The sequence below is a fragment of the Amblyomma americanum genome, chromosome 11 (assembly GCF_052857255.1).
Source record: "Amblyomma americanum isolate KBUSLIRL-KWMA chromosome 11, ASM5285725v1, whole genome shotgun sequence".
In the NCBI taxonomy this organism is placed as follows: Eukaryota; Metazoa; Arthropoda; class Arachnida; order Ixodida; family Ixodidae; genus Amblyomma; species Amblyomma americanum.
The window spans coordinates 36,608,013-36,627,715 of NC_135507.1; the positions used below are offsets into that span (position 1 = coordinate 36,608,013).

The 19,703-nt window shown below is 44.7% G+C and overlaps 1 protein-coding gene across 1 annotated transcript in view; it reads left to right on the forward strand.

The window, feature by feature from the left end:
* Positions 1 to 737: 737 nt before the first annotated feature.
* Positions 738 to 19,703, forward strand: part of LOC144109555 (pyrokinin-1 receptor-like) — a 316,180-nt gene continuing 297,214 nt past the window's right edge. Inside the window, exon 1 of the mRNA XM_077642380.1 lies at positions 738 to 1,593. Within this exon, the coding sequence (XP_077498506.1) occupies positions 738 to 1,593 (856 nt within the window). The remainder of the gene's footprint in view (positions 1,594 to 19,703) is intronic.

Genomic DNA, 19,703 nt, shown 5'->3' on the forward strand with positions numbered 1-19,703 from the left:
CGCAAACAACGAAACGTCAAACTCAAGTAAAGACTGCGTATATAGGAATGAGACATGACCTATGTTTTCTTCGCAGATCTGCGCGTGACGCCGCCCACAAAGAGAACCAAGCAAGCGCATTCCGAAGCGCCAGTACCCCGTTCTACTGACCTTTACCAAGGCCAAGCGGTAGAAACCTAAACACAGAAAGAAAAAGCGAAGTAGCGCCACATTCCCTGCCGCTGTAGGGCGAGACAACGGCGCGTTGGGGATAGCTCTTCCCTTTTTGCCACGTCGTCGTCCTGCAAGCCGTTCCCTCTGTCCCCACACACTACGGGAGGAGGAGGGGAGAGGCAGAGAAGTGTGCGACGTGAGAGAAGGGAGAGTGAGAGAGAGCTTCTCCGCATCCTCTCTTTCGATTGGTTGTCCCGGGGCGGGAGCCGCGATCTCTCCCCCTCCCCTATTCCCCTTTCTTCCCTCGCGGTGCAAGCAGCCGCGGCGGCCCCACGGGTTTGAAATCGGGACCAAAACTCCTCCGTCAGCTTCCCGACCAGGACGCTTTTCCCCCCGCTCTCAGCCAGCGCTCGCCCCGTCGTCCGCTATGACGTGCTGACAGCAACTGGGGTGAGGGAAAGGAAGATTGAGAGAGCGTGAATAGCGGAGGCAGAGAGAGAAGAAGAGGCATTTGGCTGTGCTGGTTTCCGCGCTGTGACCAAAGCTGTCATCCTGGGTCATCACCGAGGCACGGTCACAGAACTATGGCTTACGACTTAGACAGCTCCGAGGCGATGGCCGAGTGGTATTCAAGGAACTGGACCACGGTCGGCGGAGACAACAGTTCGCCGTTGTACCTCTCGGACGGCTCCGAGGAAGAGGAACCACTCACGACTGTGGTCGCCATGACGGTGGTGTACGCCGTTATCCTTGTCACCGGAGTGACGGGCAACGTCTGCACGTGTATTGTGATCGCGCGTAACCGTTACATGCACACGGCAACCAACTTTTACCTCTTCAGCCTGTCCGTGTCGGACCTGCTGTTGCTCTTGCTGGGACTCCCGCAGGAGATGTACCAGCTGTGGCGCAAGTACCCGTACGCCTTCGGCGAGGCCTTCTGCGTGCTTCGAGGCCTGACGTCGGAGATGTCCACCAACGCGTCCATACTGACCATCACGGCGTTCACCGTCGAACGCTACGTGGCCATTTGCCACCCGCTGAGGGCACACACCATGTCTCAGCTGCCGCGGGCCATACGTTCGATCGTGGGCATCTGGATCGTGGCCGGCGCTTTCGCCATACCGCTGGCGCTCCAGTTCGGCATCGTGTACCAGCGCAGCGCCGACGGCTCCGGGGTTCTGCCGGAGACGGCGGCCTGCATGCTCAAGCGGCCCGTGGAGCACGCGTTCACCGTGTCCACGGTGCTCTTCTTTGTGCTGCCCATCAGTTTGATATCGGTGCTGTACATCCTGATTGGGCTCCAGCTGCGCCGATCCACGGCGGCCACGCGTCGTGATTGCTCACCGGATATGAACGGAAAGAGCCATAGGAGTACGCTGCCTATGAGGACTCCCAGGCAGTCCGGAGGAGGGTCCAAGCGAGCGGTCGTCAAGATGCTCGGTAGGTGGTGTCCTCTTACTGCATCTCTCCTCTCTTCTTCCCTCTGCATATTTGGCCATTTATCACGCTTGTGACTGAGTGAATGATTCTTGTGTCTTGACTGCAGTTGTGGAAGACCGTTTTTTCTTTTACCCTTAGGGCATGAAGTGATCAATTTTCAGAGTGGGTGTCGTTGTTTTCATGCATTTCCTTCCTGATGAGCGGTCTGTAGAGTTAGTGCGAATAAACACGAGGGCGAAGAAATGCACGAATGCAGGAGTTAGCAGGATTAGAGCGGGGATGGCTGAATGGTAACGCAAAAAAACAGGCCTTTTGAATTACTAAGTAGGCGAGAAAACATTCGGGTTAGGCTAGCAGATATAAATTTATCTATAACTTTCGTACTTGTCTATTTTGTTAACTCGAGAGACCTGTTTATAGCAACTAGCACGACTCTGTTGCTCACTGACTTATGCAGAGAGCGACTCTTTGTTGCGTTTGCATTGTTACCATTCATGTGAGTTTCGGCCGTGCCGATGACACTTTCAAAGCATCTTTTTAAGCCAGAATTCGCTGACGTTTCATGATTACAGGAACTGCAATATAGTTCTGCCAGAAGAATGGTGGGCATGTGTGCTTTATTAAAATTGCATTGTGCACTGGCTGGCTCATCCGTATTCAAACGGAGGGAGTATGAGGGCTGCCAACTCTGTTCTTGCATGACTGGGTGGTTTTTGACATGTGCTGTGGTCGACAGTATGTCCCGGTAAGGAAGCTCAAGTGTAATATTGTTTTCATGCTACGCATGAAACTTGGGTACAGCGCCACCCTTATGAAGTAGCACTAGGTGTGTTCGCAACCTTCTTCACCGGAACAGCTGGACATCGTAAATTCAGCAATGTTCCCAGTTGGGAATGCTCACATCCAAAAGGTGCGTGTGTTCTGTTTTTATTTTTATTGCCATTTGTGGTTGACACATGCACTACTTTCAGTGTGGGGAAAGTGCATATAATTTCCTGCGGCAGTTGTGCGAGCTGCGTGCAAACCGCAAACAAACCGTTAATTTTGAACGCGCATCGCGCCAGAGAGACTGAAATTGAACGTTGATGGTGCGGAAACTTCCCGAGTGAAAAAAAGCGTTTAAAAAAGTTAAATTTGATTTTTTAAACATGGCATTCAACGTTTCCATTAGGGCGAATCTCAAGCGCTTTGTATGTTGTATGCAACAGTTTATTGCGCTATAGGTACAAAAAGCGCAGTCGCTATTACAGGTATGCAGTTGACGTGGAAAAAAATGACAAAACAAATAAACTCCTCAACACTAGGTGCATTTTTTACACTTTGCAGCCATGGGGTGCTTAGCAAGTTAGGGATTAACTTTATCCGCGGAGTTACCTCCTAATCTAGGACGTCACGCGCTTGGCGATGCATGATGTGGGCTGTTGCCGTGGTGAGCGCACGTATCCCTGCGGGAAGTTGTTCTATATTAGCTGAGAAAAAGATCGAACGCTGGCGTTTCTCAGAAATGGCGCATGTTTTTTGCTATGGCGTGAATAGGATTGACAAAAAAAGTGCCTGCGTGATGATTTCAAGCGATTGGGCAGTTGGCGACGTTTTCAGGGCGTTCAAAAAATCAAAGCGTTAAGAAAATGAATGAAACAGCGGATAGTGCCAGCTGGTACTGTCGGTTACCGATCGGAGAAGATTCTTCCTTTATAATAAGCAAATAGGCCGACCAGTCGCTCCAAAAAATATAAAAACAGAAAAGAAAAATATAAATTATTTCTTTTGTGCGCGTAATTGTATACTACATATTAAACGCGGCTTTGTTTGCTTCTTTTGTGCATGTGATGCGTAAAAATATTTGGATAGATCTGTACGTGTTCTGCACTTTAGCATTTTTACTCAACGAAATGATTTCAATTTGGGAACAAATTACGTCCTAAACACAATGAAATATGCCAGCAGTAGAAGTCCAGGATTCTTGGGTATCAAGTTTAATTGTGAAACAGCTGTGAAATGCTTTAAGGTAATGTTATGAAAACATTGAATGTAATCGTCCATTCTCGCGCTGTGTACTAAAGCCTTTCGTTTAAAGTTTTTCTATCGCATCACATCGAGCAGTTAACACTGCCATAGAAAACCAGTAGGGGCTGTTTTTGACGATGATAAAAACGTTAACAGCAAAAAAAGCAAGCCTGCCGTGAGGAGATATGCGGATATGTTGACTGTTATGTTGAAATCTTGTCATATAGGAGAAAATTGCGTTCATAAACTATTTCCCATTTAAAAATGCGCTTGTTAAGAATTTATAGGTATGTTCGCAAAGTGTGCGTGGTAGACATTGAGTATCGTCATGGTTGTTCTGAAGAGGGCGTGAAGAGCACTTTCCCTCCAATTGTCCGAAAACTTCAGCTAGAAGCTGCGTTAAGAGCAAGCGATGCCTGACACCACAGTGAATTATTGCGCAGAAATAAATAAACATAAATCAATAAATAACTGCATTAGGACAGAAGAAAGGGAGGTAGAAAGCGAGTCACAAAACTTGATACAAATGAAGCGGGCTTTTTCATATAAAAGCTCCCGTTAAATAATATACAGTGCTTAACATTTTCTGAAAGTTCGCCTGTGGTTTGATGAACAGCATATTCTTCCTAAAAGTTTATAATGAACCTTTGTTAATGTGGCGAGTGCCTCGTAAGAGCGCAGCGGCCGAGGGCCTTACTTATCGATGTTAAAAAAACAAAACAAAACAAATAAATATATTGAAAGAGCATGGCAGCCAATATGCGCGATGAATAAACATTACGCAAATATTCCATGGTGGCTGGCTCGCCATGACCACTCACGATGCATCATAGTTTCTCCAACGTCAACCACTGTCGAAGGGAAGGAAGATAAGTTGCCCAGACCGATCACACATGGGTTTGGCTCAAGGCCCCTCCTCTCGGTAGGGTACAGTGAACTGAGAAAGTGCTTTCAGGGCGACAGGCCCACCCCGGGGGCCGCTATGCAGCGTGCATCCGAGCAGACATGAGAGCGCGTTACGAAACGGGCTATAGACAAACAAAATAGCCCGCACACGTAGACTCTGGTCCAGCGAAATATGCCCCGATGTGACGTAACCTGGTCTCTGCACTGCACGTCGAGGTGGACCCGTTCACGCTTGCTGTGCCAGCATCCGTGCACTTTGCGTAATGTGTGCTGCATTTCAGGTGTTGCTGTTGTGCTGAATGGGAAATTAAAGCAACAATAATAAGAAAACAATGGCGGGACGACATTTTTGTTTTGGCACTGCACTTACAAAAATTTCTTTATACAGTCTATAGACTGTCCACAGACATCTGTCTATAATGTCTATGGGCTCTCTATAGACCACCCCTAGAGAACAATCAATAGGAAATACAAATCATATAGACAGTCCATAGCCAAACTATAGATCTATAGCGATACACTTATAAAAGACTTTTATCTATAGAGAGTCTATAGACTATGAATAGACAATAAGAAATATCTAAACGAAGACAATAGAGTCTATAAGAATCTATAGACTATCTATAGACCACTTTTGCATGGGTGGTCTTGCTCCTGAAGGTTGGCTTCGCGGATTAAGCTTACAGAACAACCTTGAGGCTCTCGATAGGACCTTCTCTAAAACCTGTCACAGAGGACTGCATTCAAATGAAAATACGTTCGCTTGTTGATAGGTTCGTACGTTGATTCACTCATTCGAGCACTAAGCAATTCATTTCTCAATTCATTAATTCATTCTCATACTCATTCTCACTCATTTTCACACGCTCCCGGCCGACCCCGTCTGTGCATCGCCCCTTTTCTCACTCACTCATCCACTGACACACCCACTCACTCATACACCTACGGATCTTGTTTCTCGGTGTCATAACTTCATGCACAGTATGTGGCAAGCGTGATGGCCGCTTCTTCTGCACTTTACGACGAAGAAAACTTGCGGAAAGCTCAATATTAAGCAGGGGCTGAGTGAGCCCGTTCTTAATATTGAGCTTTCCGCAAGTTTTCTTCGTCATAAGCTACAGGAGCACAGAAAACAAGGCCGCCACGCACGCTAGCTACACAATTGGACGGCTGTACGTGGTCAGATGAGAATCGCTTGTTGGGAGGGCTGCAGATTTACTGCTCACTTATCGAAATGATGCCGTGACGTAAAGTGCCCATTTCTGTGGGTGCTGGCTCTGATCAGGAGCGCTGACCTCCGATGTCGTCATCAGAAAAGCGCCGAAACGTGCGGAGTACAGAAAAAAAAAGTATAAACCGAGAGAAAGGGTCATCATAGCAACCACACTGTAAGTTGTAAGTGACACAAAGGCGCTTAAACGACCTCGGGGAAACGTACTGTGGTTATGTCACAGCTGAGCCTTATCGTCTCGCGCACATTGTGTTGATGAGTCGCGTTCTGTATGCCTCCGCGATTGTGGTTGGGTGAAGTAACAGTGCGCAAGAGTGCAAGGGCTCTGCGACTCGACTACATCGTGAGTTATTGATGAAAATACAAACAAATATAAGTTCGCAGAAGAAGCACATAAGTGTAAGAGCACAATGCAAGAGTGCAATACAAGAATACGGCTTTAAGCGCACTTCACACGAACGTATTGGAATGACTAAGGTTTTTGAAGTGAAAAGCTTCACTATTCTAGGCAGAGTCATCGCGTAGGCCGGAGAATGACCTTGAACGAACTTCAGCCCAACCATGTTAGCTGTGTATGGCCATATGTGGTACAGTTATGGTGTCGAACCCTTGACCTCTGGCCTTGACCCATGACCTGTAGGTGACCTTTGACATTGGGTGACCTTTGGGTTGACCTTTGACCTTAAGAACGTCCGATGGTGTGATGTGAAGCCACGTGATGACGTCCGCTGGGGCTGTCACGTGGTCGTGTTTTCATACATAGAGCGGCTGTCGCGAGTGTGTAGCGGAGCTGCCATGGACGAGCCTGAGACGCTTAGCAAGAGTCCTTGCCTTTCGGTGGATTCCAGGGTTAGCCAAGTTAAGCCACTGCAATTTTTTTTTCTAAGCCACGAGGTCGGATCATAAAGTGGTAAGAAGGATTAATACTTACACTCATGTATTCACGAAAATCGTCATAGGCGATGCAGGGGAGTTCGAACATTTGATAAAAACATACTTCTTGAAAACTATTATTAAAACCCTTTCTCGCAACGCGGCCGTGAACGGTATGAAGAGAAAAAAAAGCTAATTATTATTAATAGGTGCTGCAAGAGTGAATTGCTGTCATACTGCAAGCAGCAATATTAGCTTTGTGGCCTGAATTTTTAAACACATCGGAAAGCAGATTAGCCGCTAATCTGCGAGAGCCATCAAGACGTCGACTTGGTTATCTTTTTTTTCTAATCTGTGTGCATAAATTTTGTTTGTAAGCGCGACCCTAGAGCAATTTTACTTTTCGGCGCACTTTTTTTTGTTTTTGCACGTGCCCCCCCCCCCCCCCCCCCAAAAAAAAAAAAAGAAAAAAAAGCATAGAAACCTGTATGGACGGTACAAACACTACATAAAAGAGACACAACCAACACGTGGAAATAACCGGCATGCAAAAAAAAAAATAAAAATCACAGCACGGGGTGTATTTTTAAAGAGAGGTACAACAAAAACGATCAAGTTAGATCACCTCCAGACAAGGGTGACATGGCTTGCATTCATAATGCATTCATAATTATGTGCATTAATGATGCACTAATGCATTATGAATGCACAAGACTAACAGCGAGCGCTTGGTCTTCTTGACTTTTCTTCACCATGCGTTCGCGGCTCTGCACCGTTATGCATGTACCTAATTTGTTACAAATGTGCATAATATGTTACCTCACTCAAGTTTACTGGAAAGACTTAGATATATAAGGGGTGTTTCACCTAAGATGTTCTGTAATATTTTTAAACTAGGCTTTTTGAGTTAAAACAGCGTCTTTTTTCGGCATAGATTGTCAGTGGCGTAGCGCATGAGAATACAGTTAAGACGTTCTAACTACTAGAATAGTTAAGTAATTTTGTTGTGCTAACTTTTTAACTACATTTATAACTTAACTATAACTGTAAGTAATATTCGCATTAGTTTTTAGAATTTCGGAAGCCCCCCCCAAAAAATTTCGCTATTTCGACAAGTTACACGCACTGGAGGGGTTGCTTTGTCTGCGAGCTTCTCGAAACCGTCTGTATTTTGGCACGATGTAGTCATAATTTCTTGGGCCACAGCGCCGAGGGTAACTGCATTTTCAGAATTCTGTAAAATGATATGTATACTGCTTACGCTGGGCTAAACGCCTTTCAATAAATACGCAGACTAACAGTAATAATTATAAAGCTAACTACTCAATATTAAGGAGAAAGAAAAACATTGCGAGTTGGTAAGCTCCATATTTATCCCCCCCAAAAAAGAAGACCACAGCGCAGGCGAAAAACCACACAGGTGCAGACTATGAGCTGTTTTTTTTTATTCATGAGAAAGGAATCTATAAGCGGCAGATAACCAAAGCACAGAAAGAGTAAATTTCAGGGGAGATGGACTTCTCTCCTGGCGTTCATTGACTGGTGTTACAATAAAGTTGTTTCTCTCTCTCTCTCCGCACATGTCGAGAGATGGCGTGGCAAATCATTTTACCTTCAAGACAGGGACCCACTTAGAACACGCCTTGCGGAAAAAATGAATTAGATCAATCTCTCTGCACGTGTTGAAAGAAAGAAAATATTTTTTTTTCTGTGGTGTCATATCCCCTTTATAGTTCCCTTTCTTGTGAACAAAATCCAGTTGATATTGTGCGCCTGGGTTGTGTTTTGTACGCGCTGCGGTCTTCGTTTATTCGCGACGCTTAATATTTAATCAGATTAATTAATCAGTCATCTAATTAGTTAGCGCGTCTTAGCTGAGGCGCAACACCGCTGACAATGCTATTCCGAGAAAAGTGCTCTTCTAACTGAAAAAAGCCTATTAAAAAAAACAGCAGGACATCTCGGGTGAAATACCTGGTATAACGATCGACCAGCAAAAATGGGACATGAACCACAATAAAAAAATTGCGTTGTAGGGCTTGGAAATGAAAATTTAAAAGAATTTGCTTTTTTGAGGTTAGTAAACTCTGCAGGAATATGACAGAATAGAATTCGAATGGCCTGAAGGTGTAATGCTGCTTTCTATAAGAGAACGAACGCAGTACACATGACAATAGTCCTTAGCACAACATGGTGAGAACCGTTAAGAATGAATTAATGATTAAAATGAAAAAAAGAAAATATATTCCGAAGGCAACATGAATTGAAAAGTTAGGTCTTACTTTGAAAGAAACGAACCCGAGCACAGCAAGTTAGTGGTGTACGCCGACAGCTGAACGCATCTTTATAACGTTACCTCGCTTAAGTCAGGGATGGTAAACACTTCGGAACATGACGTCTGAAATGAAGGCTGTCAGTTCGATTTCCAAATTTTTTCTTTCTCGAAATCCGAGGATCTTGAGACAGAATTGTTTCCCGGAAATGTCGTGTATTCTTATAGCTCTTTTACCTTAATGAGCGAACGTATGGAAAGAAGGAAAAAGGAAAGAAAAGAAAAAAGTTATGAAAAAAAACAACTCAAGAAATAAACAAAACAAGAAGGAAAGGAGCCGTGCGGAATCGATCGCACCGTTCGAAATGTTTACGTTGTTAACGGGAAAGCATGAAAATAATCAGAAATAAACGAAACATCAAAGGCGCCCGTGTGTTGTGCGTTGTCAGTGACGTGAAAGATTCTCAGGTGCTCGAAATTATTCTGGAGCACAATTTAAAATAAAACGAAATACCTTTAGTCACTCAACCATTTATGACAGATGTGTTATGAGATGTAATGGGAAAAAAATTACAGGATTGCACTTAAGCCTGCTTAAGAGCCGAAATGCGAAAGTCTGTCCCCTTCCTCTCTTTTTCCCTTCATTTCTCGTTTACGTTTCTTTTTTGCGTTTTTATTGTTGGTGTATTTTTAATTTTCTATTTTATTTTTCTCCATATCTTCATAGCTAATTTTGTTTTTATGTGTTTTTCTTTTTTAGTTCGTGACTCTTATTTCATTACATATATGCTGCTTATCAACGGTGGATTGACAGTTCATGCGGACAACTTCCGTCCACAAACTATCGTCTACAGCTTCCGTCCACGCTACTCATGAGCCAAGAAAGGCTTACGCCTTAAAATATAGTAGAACTTATGGGAACCAGCTTTAGCGAATCATATCCACCAGATTGCGCGGCAGGGCTATGTCCGTGCAGTTAACACTACCTCACGTGTATGGAAGACAAAAACACAGCGTCGAATAAAGCGAGCCCTCAAAGAGGATTCCACGAAAGATGCCAGAGCAAATGTTACGATATCGAATGTTTACTTAATTGGGAGCCGTGTACTAACGCAAAACATGCTCGAATTTTCGGCATTATTTTTTCGTTTAAAAAAACCAGCCTCACATGCTGCTTGTTAAAAACAATTACTCACGAGCATTTTCCCGCATTTTCCCGCTCGTATTGATAGCAACTACCCACTGCTAATGCACCCGTGCCAAAACTGAGGTGGAATAAAGGTTTTTCATTCAGCAGCGTTTTGTTTCTTTACGTTAGTCATTTGATTTTCATCATTTCAGATTAAGAACTATTTTTTTTTCCGGAGAAAGGACTGCAGGAGCTAAGCCTAGCGAGACCTGAAAGAAACTTGTGAGCAAGGCGGCATATTTGACATGCAGTTTTTAAGTACGCTTAAATATACAGTATTCAACCATTTAACGCCGATTTGTACATACAGGCATTATATATATATATATATATATATATATATATATATATATATATATATATATATATATATATATATATATATATATATATATATATATATATATATATATATATTACCGCATCACCGCCGGCAGAAGGAAACAATCGGCGGTAAATGCGCAATAAGCATGGCTGGCTTCACTTTAGGCTAATGCGCATGGCGCCGCCTAATCTTGCCGTTCATTTATCTATTATACATACATACATACATACATACATACATACATACATACATACATACATACATACATACATACATACATTCATACAACAAACAAACTTACATACATACATACATACATACATTCATACAACAAACAAACTTACATACATACATACATACATACATACATACATACATACATACATACATACATACATACATACATACAATGTCAGTGAACGTTAAAGAACGCCAGGTGGTCGATATTTCCGGAGCCCTTCACTACGGCATCCCTCATATCCTGAGTCGCTTGTGACATTAAACCCCCATAAACGAAACATACATACATACATACATACATACATACATACATACACACATACATACATACATACATACATACATACATACATACATACATACATACATACATACATACATACATACATACATACATACATACATACATACATACATACATACATACATACATACATACATACATACATACATACAGACGTTTGTGGTACTTTGTGCTTTTGTCCCTAATTCCCAGCTTGGGGCCATCGAAGCAAGTTCACTTAGATCGATTACCAGCTCAAGCTAGAACTGCATCAGAAAAAAAAGAAAAACATGCATCTCTCAAGCTGCACCCAAGTAATTCTTTCGAATGACTGTAAATCAGGTATAAAATATATTCCTGTCGCTTACTCCTTTAATTACCAGTGTAAAACTTTGATACTTGGACCCCCACTTCCGAAATTTAGCATACGTCGCCTTAACACCAGTCTTAGCCTGCTTCATAAAGTACTTCAAACTTCGCTTAATTATTCGCCTTTACTACGCGCGCATCCTTTGCAGATTTCCAGAATGGTCCACCATGTACTGGAGCCGTTACCTAAGTAGGCTCATACCCCCCCCCCCCCCCCCCCCCCTCCTCCCGCAAGGACTGCAAAGGCCTTCCACATTCCACATGGCATCACAGCTATTATCTTCCCACACTATCTGCGCGTATTCAAAGCTAGCGATCATCACTTTGCGCCACCCATAATGGAGCACCGTGGAAGCGGTCTTTAATATAATGGAGCTAAGTGAAATAGTGAAATCTCCACCACCCCCGCTTCTGCGCACAAACAGGCACTATCCTGTATTCTTGACGCAGACGTCGGCGTCGCGTTAAAGACGTTTCCTCTTTTTCTGCCCTTTCCCCAACCAATGCATGCGCGTCTTTCTGAAGACCCCCTCCGCTGTCGTTCCAGTTTACGAGAGAGTTTAGGGAGGACTCTTTTATTCCCGAGACTGCCAATCCATTATCCTCCTGGGCATCCCCTTTTACGTCCCGCTATTCACTCATGCCAGTCTACTTTCGCGCGGCGAAGGTAGAGGGCGCTAGTGGTGATAGGACACGTTCTCACTTCCTTCTGCCGAGGCGCGAAGCACGGAATAAACTCGGAGCTCGTAACGCTCTTACTGCAAAGAACTTAAACGAAAATCATAAAAAAGAAGCCCGGATTGAAAAGGCGATGAAAGAAGAGAGGGTGTTTTCGCTCCAACATTGTCTCCTAACCTCGTAACACGAAGCTCGCGCCGCTGAGGCGGATAGCGGCGGTGTCTGTGATCGTGCTAACGTTTGTTTATCCGTTCTTTTTTTGCTCCTTTCAAAAGCCCTACATCCACCATGACAAGCAGAAATGGCGGGAAAAGAAATTGAATAATGGGATAACTAGGGCACGCCTCTGTTTGAGGTTTAGGGTGAGCCTGGCGAAAAATGGATCCTAAATAGATAAACACAAACAACGTCAGAGGAACGCGGTTCAAAACAAATAAATCTTGAGCCTTGCTGTGCGGATCTGCGAATGGAGAATAGGCGTAAACAAGGCTATTACTCAGGTGCGACGTCGCCACGACAATTGCATGGCTGCAGTCCGAATGGAAACCGCCGTGGTCTATATAATGCTTGAGCGCTATGCACTGTGTTACCGGCTTGAACTTGTATAGCTTCTTACAATGTCACCTTCTCTTTCTTTAGTATGCGGAAGAAAGTGCCAACTGCGTGGTAGCTGTCCCTAATGTTTTTTTTTCTCTCCTGAAACACACTTGATTCCTTGGGACAAAAAGGCACTGAATGCGGTTTGGTAACGTTGCGCTTATTGTTGTCACTTCCCTCTTTTGTTTATTTCTTTGCTTTTTTCGAATATGTTCAGCGTACAACTACACATAGCAGAACAGAATGGAATAGGAAAGTAACGAAAAGAGAATCAAAATACACGAGAAATGTTCCAAAGTTAGGAACCAGTAAAATTTTGGCAACATTCTGAAATGTAAGAAACAAATAAAAACACAAACATCTCAAATAATTCGAACTATTTCTGAGAAATTTAACTTTGATCGCATTTGGTTCAGCGTTTAGCACGGTACGTCGCATAAACGTTCTCAAATGCTCTAAATGAAAGCATCGTGTATTTTTTTCTGGATTTTCCATTGATATACTTCACATCAACACCTTCAAATGGCACGCAAAACTAAATTACATTGCGTTTCACATTGGCCAGGTCATGCGCACAATTTACTGAGAGAGACCAGTCTCTTGAGAAAGATCGGTACTCCTATCGAAACGTCGTCAAATAAAAATGTTTACTTAAACGCAGCGTATACATCTGGCCCGTTGAGCAACGCCGACTGCTTACACACACACACACACACACACACACACACACACACACACACACACACACACACACACACACACACACACACACACACACACACGCACACACGCACACGCACACGCACACGCACACACACACACACACACACACACACACACACACACACACACACACACACACACACACACACACACGCACGCACGCACGCACGCACGCACGCACACGCACACGCAACCTTTGTCCGTAAAGTTTCTAGACTGATTTATTTTCTCTAGAAAAAAATCCCAAAACAAATGTCGCTGCGTACGTGTAGCGCCATCTTTTCGGGCTAACTTGAGCTATTTATGTTATTTGCTGTGGCAGCCACTATATGCCACTACATGTAGAAAAATACGTTGTCACTAGTCGTCTGCGCATTCTACTGTGAGTGAATGTGGAGAGATGAACGTCCACCTCGAACAGCGTGTAAACATAAAATTCGGTGTGAAGCTTGGCAAGACAGTTACACAGACGTATGAGCTCTTTCGTGACGCTTACGGCAACGAGATATTATCGCGGGCGTGGTCGAATGGCACAAGAAATTCGTTTCAGGGAGAACGTCGGTAGAAGACGACGCAAGGAAGCGGCGCCCTTCAACCTTCAAACAACGTGGCTCGGACCAGGGAAATCGTACAGCAAGACCGCATCATTACATTTCGCATCTATCAGATGCTGTCGGCATTAGGAAGACAACATGTCACCAAATCTTGCGTGAGAACTTCGGGGAACGAAAGCTGAAGGCCAGACTTGTGCCGCACTCCCTCACACAGGACCAGAAGGATACGCGAGAATCAATGAGCTCTGATTTGGTCTCTGAGGCAGAGAAAGATGCCGCATTCATCGACAGCATCATTGGTGAAGACGAAACATGGTGTTTTCAATACGATCCTCAAACAAAGAGGCAGAGCGCCAAATGGCGGTCCACAAGCGCTCCGGCGTCGAGAAAGGTGCGGCGACAGAAGACCAAAACAAATACGATGCTGATAGCTTTTCGATGCCAGAGGTGTCATACACCACGAGCTCGTCCCACAAGGGCAGACGGTGAATCAGGAGCTTTATATCCGCGTGCTACAACACGTTCGTGATGCACTGCGACGCCGTCGCCCTGACTTGTGGGCATCTGGACAATGGAGCTTTCTCCACGATAACGCAAGGCTGTACACTCCTCTCAGCGTGACAAAATTTATCGCCTAGCACAGCATTACTGTACTTCCCCATCCACCATACTCACCTGACCTCTTTCCATGCGATTTTCTCCTGTTTCCTCCTGTGAAGAGAGCCCTAAATGGTCGCGGGATGGGGAGCGTGGAGGCCATTCAAGACGACACGACAAAGGAGCTGACAGCCTTGCCAAAAGAGGCGTTTGTCTACTGTTTCCAAGACCTCAAGAAGCGTTGGAATCTGTATATAGACTGCAAGGGAGACTATTTTTTTAAGGGGTGCTGCACAAATGATTTCAGCGTTGAACTCAATTTTTTAATGAACTCAGCCTCGGAACTTTACGGACAAAGGTTGTATGCCACCAGATCCCACCGGCGGCATGGTTGTTGTTCTTCTGCTTTATTATTTGTCATTAAGGAACAGATTAATCACAGTATTATTCTCCCATCGATCAACACCACGAATTAAAAAAAGAAACTTTCCTTATGCACCTTGGTTTCGGTGGCTGTTGCCTTCCTCCCCCCTCCACACACACACAAACAAAAAACATGGTTGTTTTTCTGCTGCTTTCAATAAATCTTCTTTAGGTGAAAGATTAATCCAAGTATTATTGTCCGATTGTTCAGCGCAGCAAGTAAAAAAAAAGAAGTATTTTCATATGCAGCATGGTTTTGGTGAATCTTGGCAGTGTGTTTATATATATATATATATATATATATATATATATATATATATATATATATATATATATATATATATATATATATATATATATATATATATATATATATATATATATATAATGTCTATAATATAAAATAATATAATAATATAATATAATATGCCTCGATAATATGCCTATATAGGAGGAAAGAAGACGGGAAGTGGCTGGTGCGCAGTGCAGGAACGATCGGTACACAAAGAGAAAATGAAACTACTGTTATGTGAAACCGTCTGCCAGATCCGATGCAGTAAACGCCGTGCATGATCTGCGTATTTTATCCGGCCCGTAGCACCATCACAATGAGAACGCCATCAAGGAAGATGATGCTGAGGCCACTCGAAGGAACGGATGGCTCGAGGGGACTTGTAGAAGGAAGATGCTCGGGAAGTGTGTTTACAAGCGGATAGAGCAAACAACTGCGTTCAAGTGATACACCGCTTTTCCTAGGACCCGTACGCATTCTTTCCTTCGTGTTCATTTCGACCTCATGTATTTTTTTTCCTCTCGTCGCAATTTACCAACAGAATAAGATAGGTTTGTGTTCGAGGTATGTCGATGAAGACCGCGTGGAGCGCCAGAAATGCTGTCGCGTGTGGAAATTATTAATAAAATGAAATGTCTATTTCTGTATTAATTATTTTTTCTGTCTTTTCTTGATAATAGAGCACTGCCGTCACGGGGCGCGTGGTGTGTGACGTAATAATTTCCATTAGAAATAAGAGACGGCTGAGGTTGCCACGTTAGGACGAATGACTTGTACTGAGATCTTAAAAGGAGAAAATCGGCGGTTAGTTTTGTCTTCATGTACCCAACCGGAACTTGTTAACAAGCCTAACACACTTTTGCTCAGATGACAAGAGGTTAACTAAAGAAATGAACAGACTGTTCACAGACCCCCCCCCCACTCTTGCACCTGTAATGCGCCGAAGACCTTTTTTTATACTACCGGGCCCAAGATCGTTAGCTCTGAGTGCTGTACACATGATTCGTGATTTCGGAGCAACCTCTAAACATTTGCTGACATTGCGAAAGCCTAGAGTAAAGATTAACCCAAATCAGAGCATGCGAGTCTAATAAACGTACTAAAGAATGCATAAAAACAAAAGCAATTAACGAGAGAAAAATTAACTCGCAATCTCGAGATATCACCAGATCAGTGCACACGGCAGCAGAGAGGGTGACGGCTCGAAATGCAAGACTGAAGTCGTCAGCGTGACGAGAAGGAGAAAGGGGGAAAAAAGGAGGGCGGCCAATCTCTCCCGGCCAACGTTTACACAGTGCGCGATAAAATTAACCACGCTTCCCGTCCGCATCACCCATGCGTAGTGGCATTCACGTGCGCTTTACACGTACGACACATCGCTCTCGGTCGTGTTAATACAGTGCAACGTTGAGCATACTGCGGGGCTTAACTGGTAGCCGTAGAATAGGAAGTCACCTCGTGTCTCGACAGCGTTTCTGGTACTAACGAGCCCAACAGAAAAAGCCAGCCCTGCACGGTTTAACAGTTGTAATAATAATAATAATTGATTTTCGGTAAAGGAAATGGCGCAGTATCTGTCTGATATATCGTTGGGCACCTGAACCGCGCCATAAGGGAAGGGATAAAGAAGGGAGTGAAGGAAGAAAGAGGTGCCGTAGTGGAGGGCTCCGGAATAATTTCGACCACCTGGGGATCTTTAATGTGCGCTGACATCGCACAGCCTTAGCGTTTTGCCTCCATAAGAACGCAGCCGCCGCGGTCTGGTTCGATCCCGGGAACTCCGGGTCAGTAGCCGAGCGCTCTAACCACTGAACCACCACGGCAGCTTTTACCAGGTGTAGACTTCTGTTCTGTAATGATTATATAGCTGCTGTTTCGAATGTAAGTGGAAATATTTTTTTGGGGGGGAAAGAAAATGACGCAGAATCTGTCTCACATATCGGCGGACACCTGAACCACGCCGTAAGGGAAGGTATAAAGGATGGAGTGAAAAAAGAAAGGAAGAAAGAAGTGCCGTAGTAGAGGGCTCCGAAATAATTTCGACCACCTGGGTATCTTTAACGTGCACTGACATCGCACAGCCCACGGGAGCTTAGGGTCTCGCCTCCATCGAAACGCAGCCGCCAAGGTGGGGGGTATCCGGGAACTCCGGATCAGTACTGTTTCGAATCCAATACTGTTTTTCTGGTGTGTGCTGCCGATTTTGTTGCGCTCATCAGAATGCGTAGGCTTGGTTAGTTACACCAAGACAGGACGTTGCTAGTAGGCGTGCAGGTGACATCTACGGCGTCCCGTCAATCCTGCGCTGTGTCTCGCAGGTAGAGCCCAGAAGTAATTTGCGCATTTTTTGCAATACCGTCGTTCGTTCAAGTTAGCGAATAATTGCAACTGGAGCTGTATACGCCACTTTCTTTGGAGTAGATTGCTTAAGTGTTAGAATGTTGACAGTGTTCGACAGTATGCGGAACACGAGGTTCTCCATTAAGCGCTAAGAAGCATTTCTCGACAAAACGGAAGAAACCCGGTGAGCCCATGAAAGACTGCTCTAGCCACTACCACTATCACAACCAGTAGGCATACGCAATACTACCAAGCTTCAATCAGACAACGCGTAAATACTTTTAGGTGTCAGTATAGATCCATTTACATCTCTCCACGCCGGTGCATGCGGAGTGAACTCCAATATCTCGCATCTTGAATGCTCTTCAGTGCCTTGGTCACAACTAACTAAAGCATTCGAGATATCACTCACACATACACACAAAAACACTCAGCCACCCATTCTGGCCTGCCTACGTTATTTTCGGCGGGAAAACTTCTAATCTCCACTTAACCGCTTGACCTCTTTACCCCGCAACGCTTTCAGTGTTTTGCGACTTCTAAACAGCGTTTGGGTGCTACCGGCATTAATCTCTTTGTAGCCTTGTGCGAGTTTTTGCAGATCGCACAACTCGCTTAGCGTCTCCAGGTAGTTCCACTCCAACTATGAAGCTCAATACATAGCATCCTCACCAACTGCACCGTTTTTTACCGAAGCGGAGTGCGTGGGTCTCCATAGACACTCCCCTGGTAGCCGCAGCGCCTGCGACTCACGCTTCGCCTGATGCAGAAAAGTTGTGCGGAAAAAACCCGCCTACGCACGCCGCTTGTGCGGCTGTACGTGATTCTATCAGGAAGCGCTTCGTTCCTCTAATGACGTCGTTGTTTAGAGTGCATTCTCGGCAGCACGCGCTTCCAGCAAAGCGCGTCGGTGCATTAAGTGGATAGCGACGAGCACCCAGAGCCTACCCGCGGCGCGCCGAGTTCCCCTGGTGGAGAGATTAGGCGACCTTCATTCGGTGAATGAGTCCGCGGAGTCACGCGCGCCGTGGGGTAGCGTGTCGTGGCGGCGGAGACGCAGCTCGTTGACCGCTCTGTGATGAGGATGCGCTGCGTTTCTTCTGCGTCGCCAACGCGTTACGAGGTGGGCGTTTAAGAGTGCGACACAGGCACAAGAGGCACCTGCCGACGCTTTTCATTCAACAAACGAGGAGTATGGTTTACGGAACGGCTAACTCAGTCCTTCAGAGCAGTGGTAATGTGGGAGAGGGTAGCATGGTTATTTTCCGCTTGACAGTTCCACTGAGTGTTGAGGTGTCAAGCATGAAAGGAGGCGTAAACGGGGAAGAAAAGCTAGGATAAACGGGTTTTGCTGGTGTTACTGCCAGTCGCGCCCGTTCAAGCAGAAATAAGGGCGCTTGCTAGATCCGCTCGTGACTGGTTCAGCTTTTCGACGTGCGAGGGCGCAGTGTGCACATAAATGAGAACAATTTCGCTTGCTCAAGAATCTTTTAATCACTGTCGCGACGCAAAAATGACGTAATGTGTGCTGAGATTTCTCCATTGCTGTAATGAAAACACATAGAAAAGTATAAAGAAAGAAGAGCTCCATGCATAACGCCGCTTTTTATCAAAAGGAAAGAAGGAGGTGCCGGCTTGAGCATACATAACGCCAGAACATGCAGGACCCGCACTTTGCACACTTCAGAAGCATGCGAGCTTGCTTCGACCACCATCATTAAGCAGATGGGGGAATGTTAAAAAAAAGCTAAACGGATACAGGCTCACGAAATCATGCCCGCAAAGCCCGCAGACATTGTATGCTTTCGAAGCAGAGCCTGCTGGTATCCGTCTATGCTGTTTACATAAGGCGATATTGTTGATCGGACACGATGTTGTTTATTATACGGGACAAAGGATTTGTTCCTTTACTGTACTATGCATGTCTAGTATTCTTACCAAGATAACGTTTAAAGGAACATTCTCTGTTAAGTTTGAGGGCTCATTAGAGGGGCTGGACGCAACCACTTTTGAATTTTTCTTCTTTTTACTTAAATCGCTTTGTTCTTCGTCTGTGGCATGAGGGGATTAAAAAATGTTCAAAACAAACAATTATACACAAGCTACGATCTTACCACGATCTTTTAACGTAAGTAGTTTTAAAGCGAGGTTGAGGTGTGCTCTTGCAGAGTTGCTGCTCCCTCCCCCTCTCTTAAAAAATATATTCCTTAT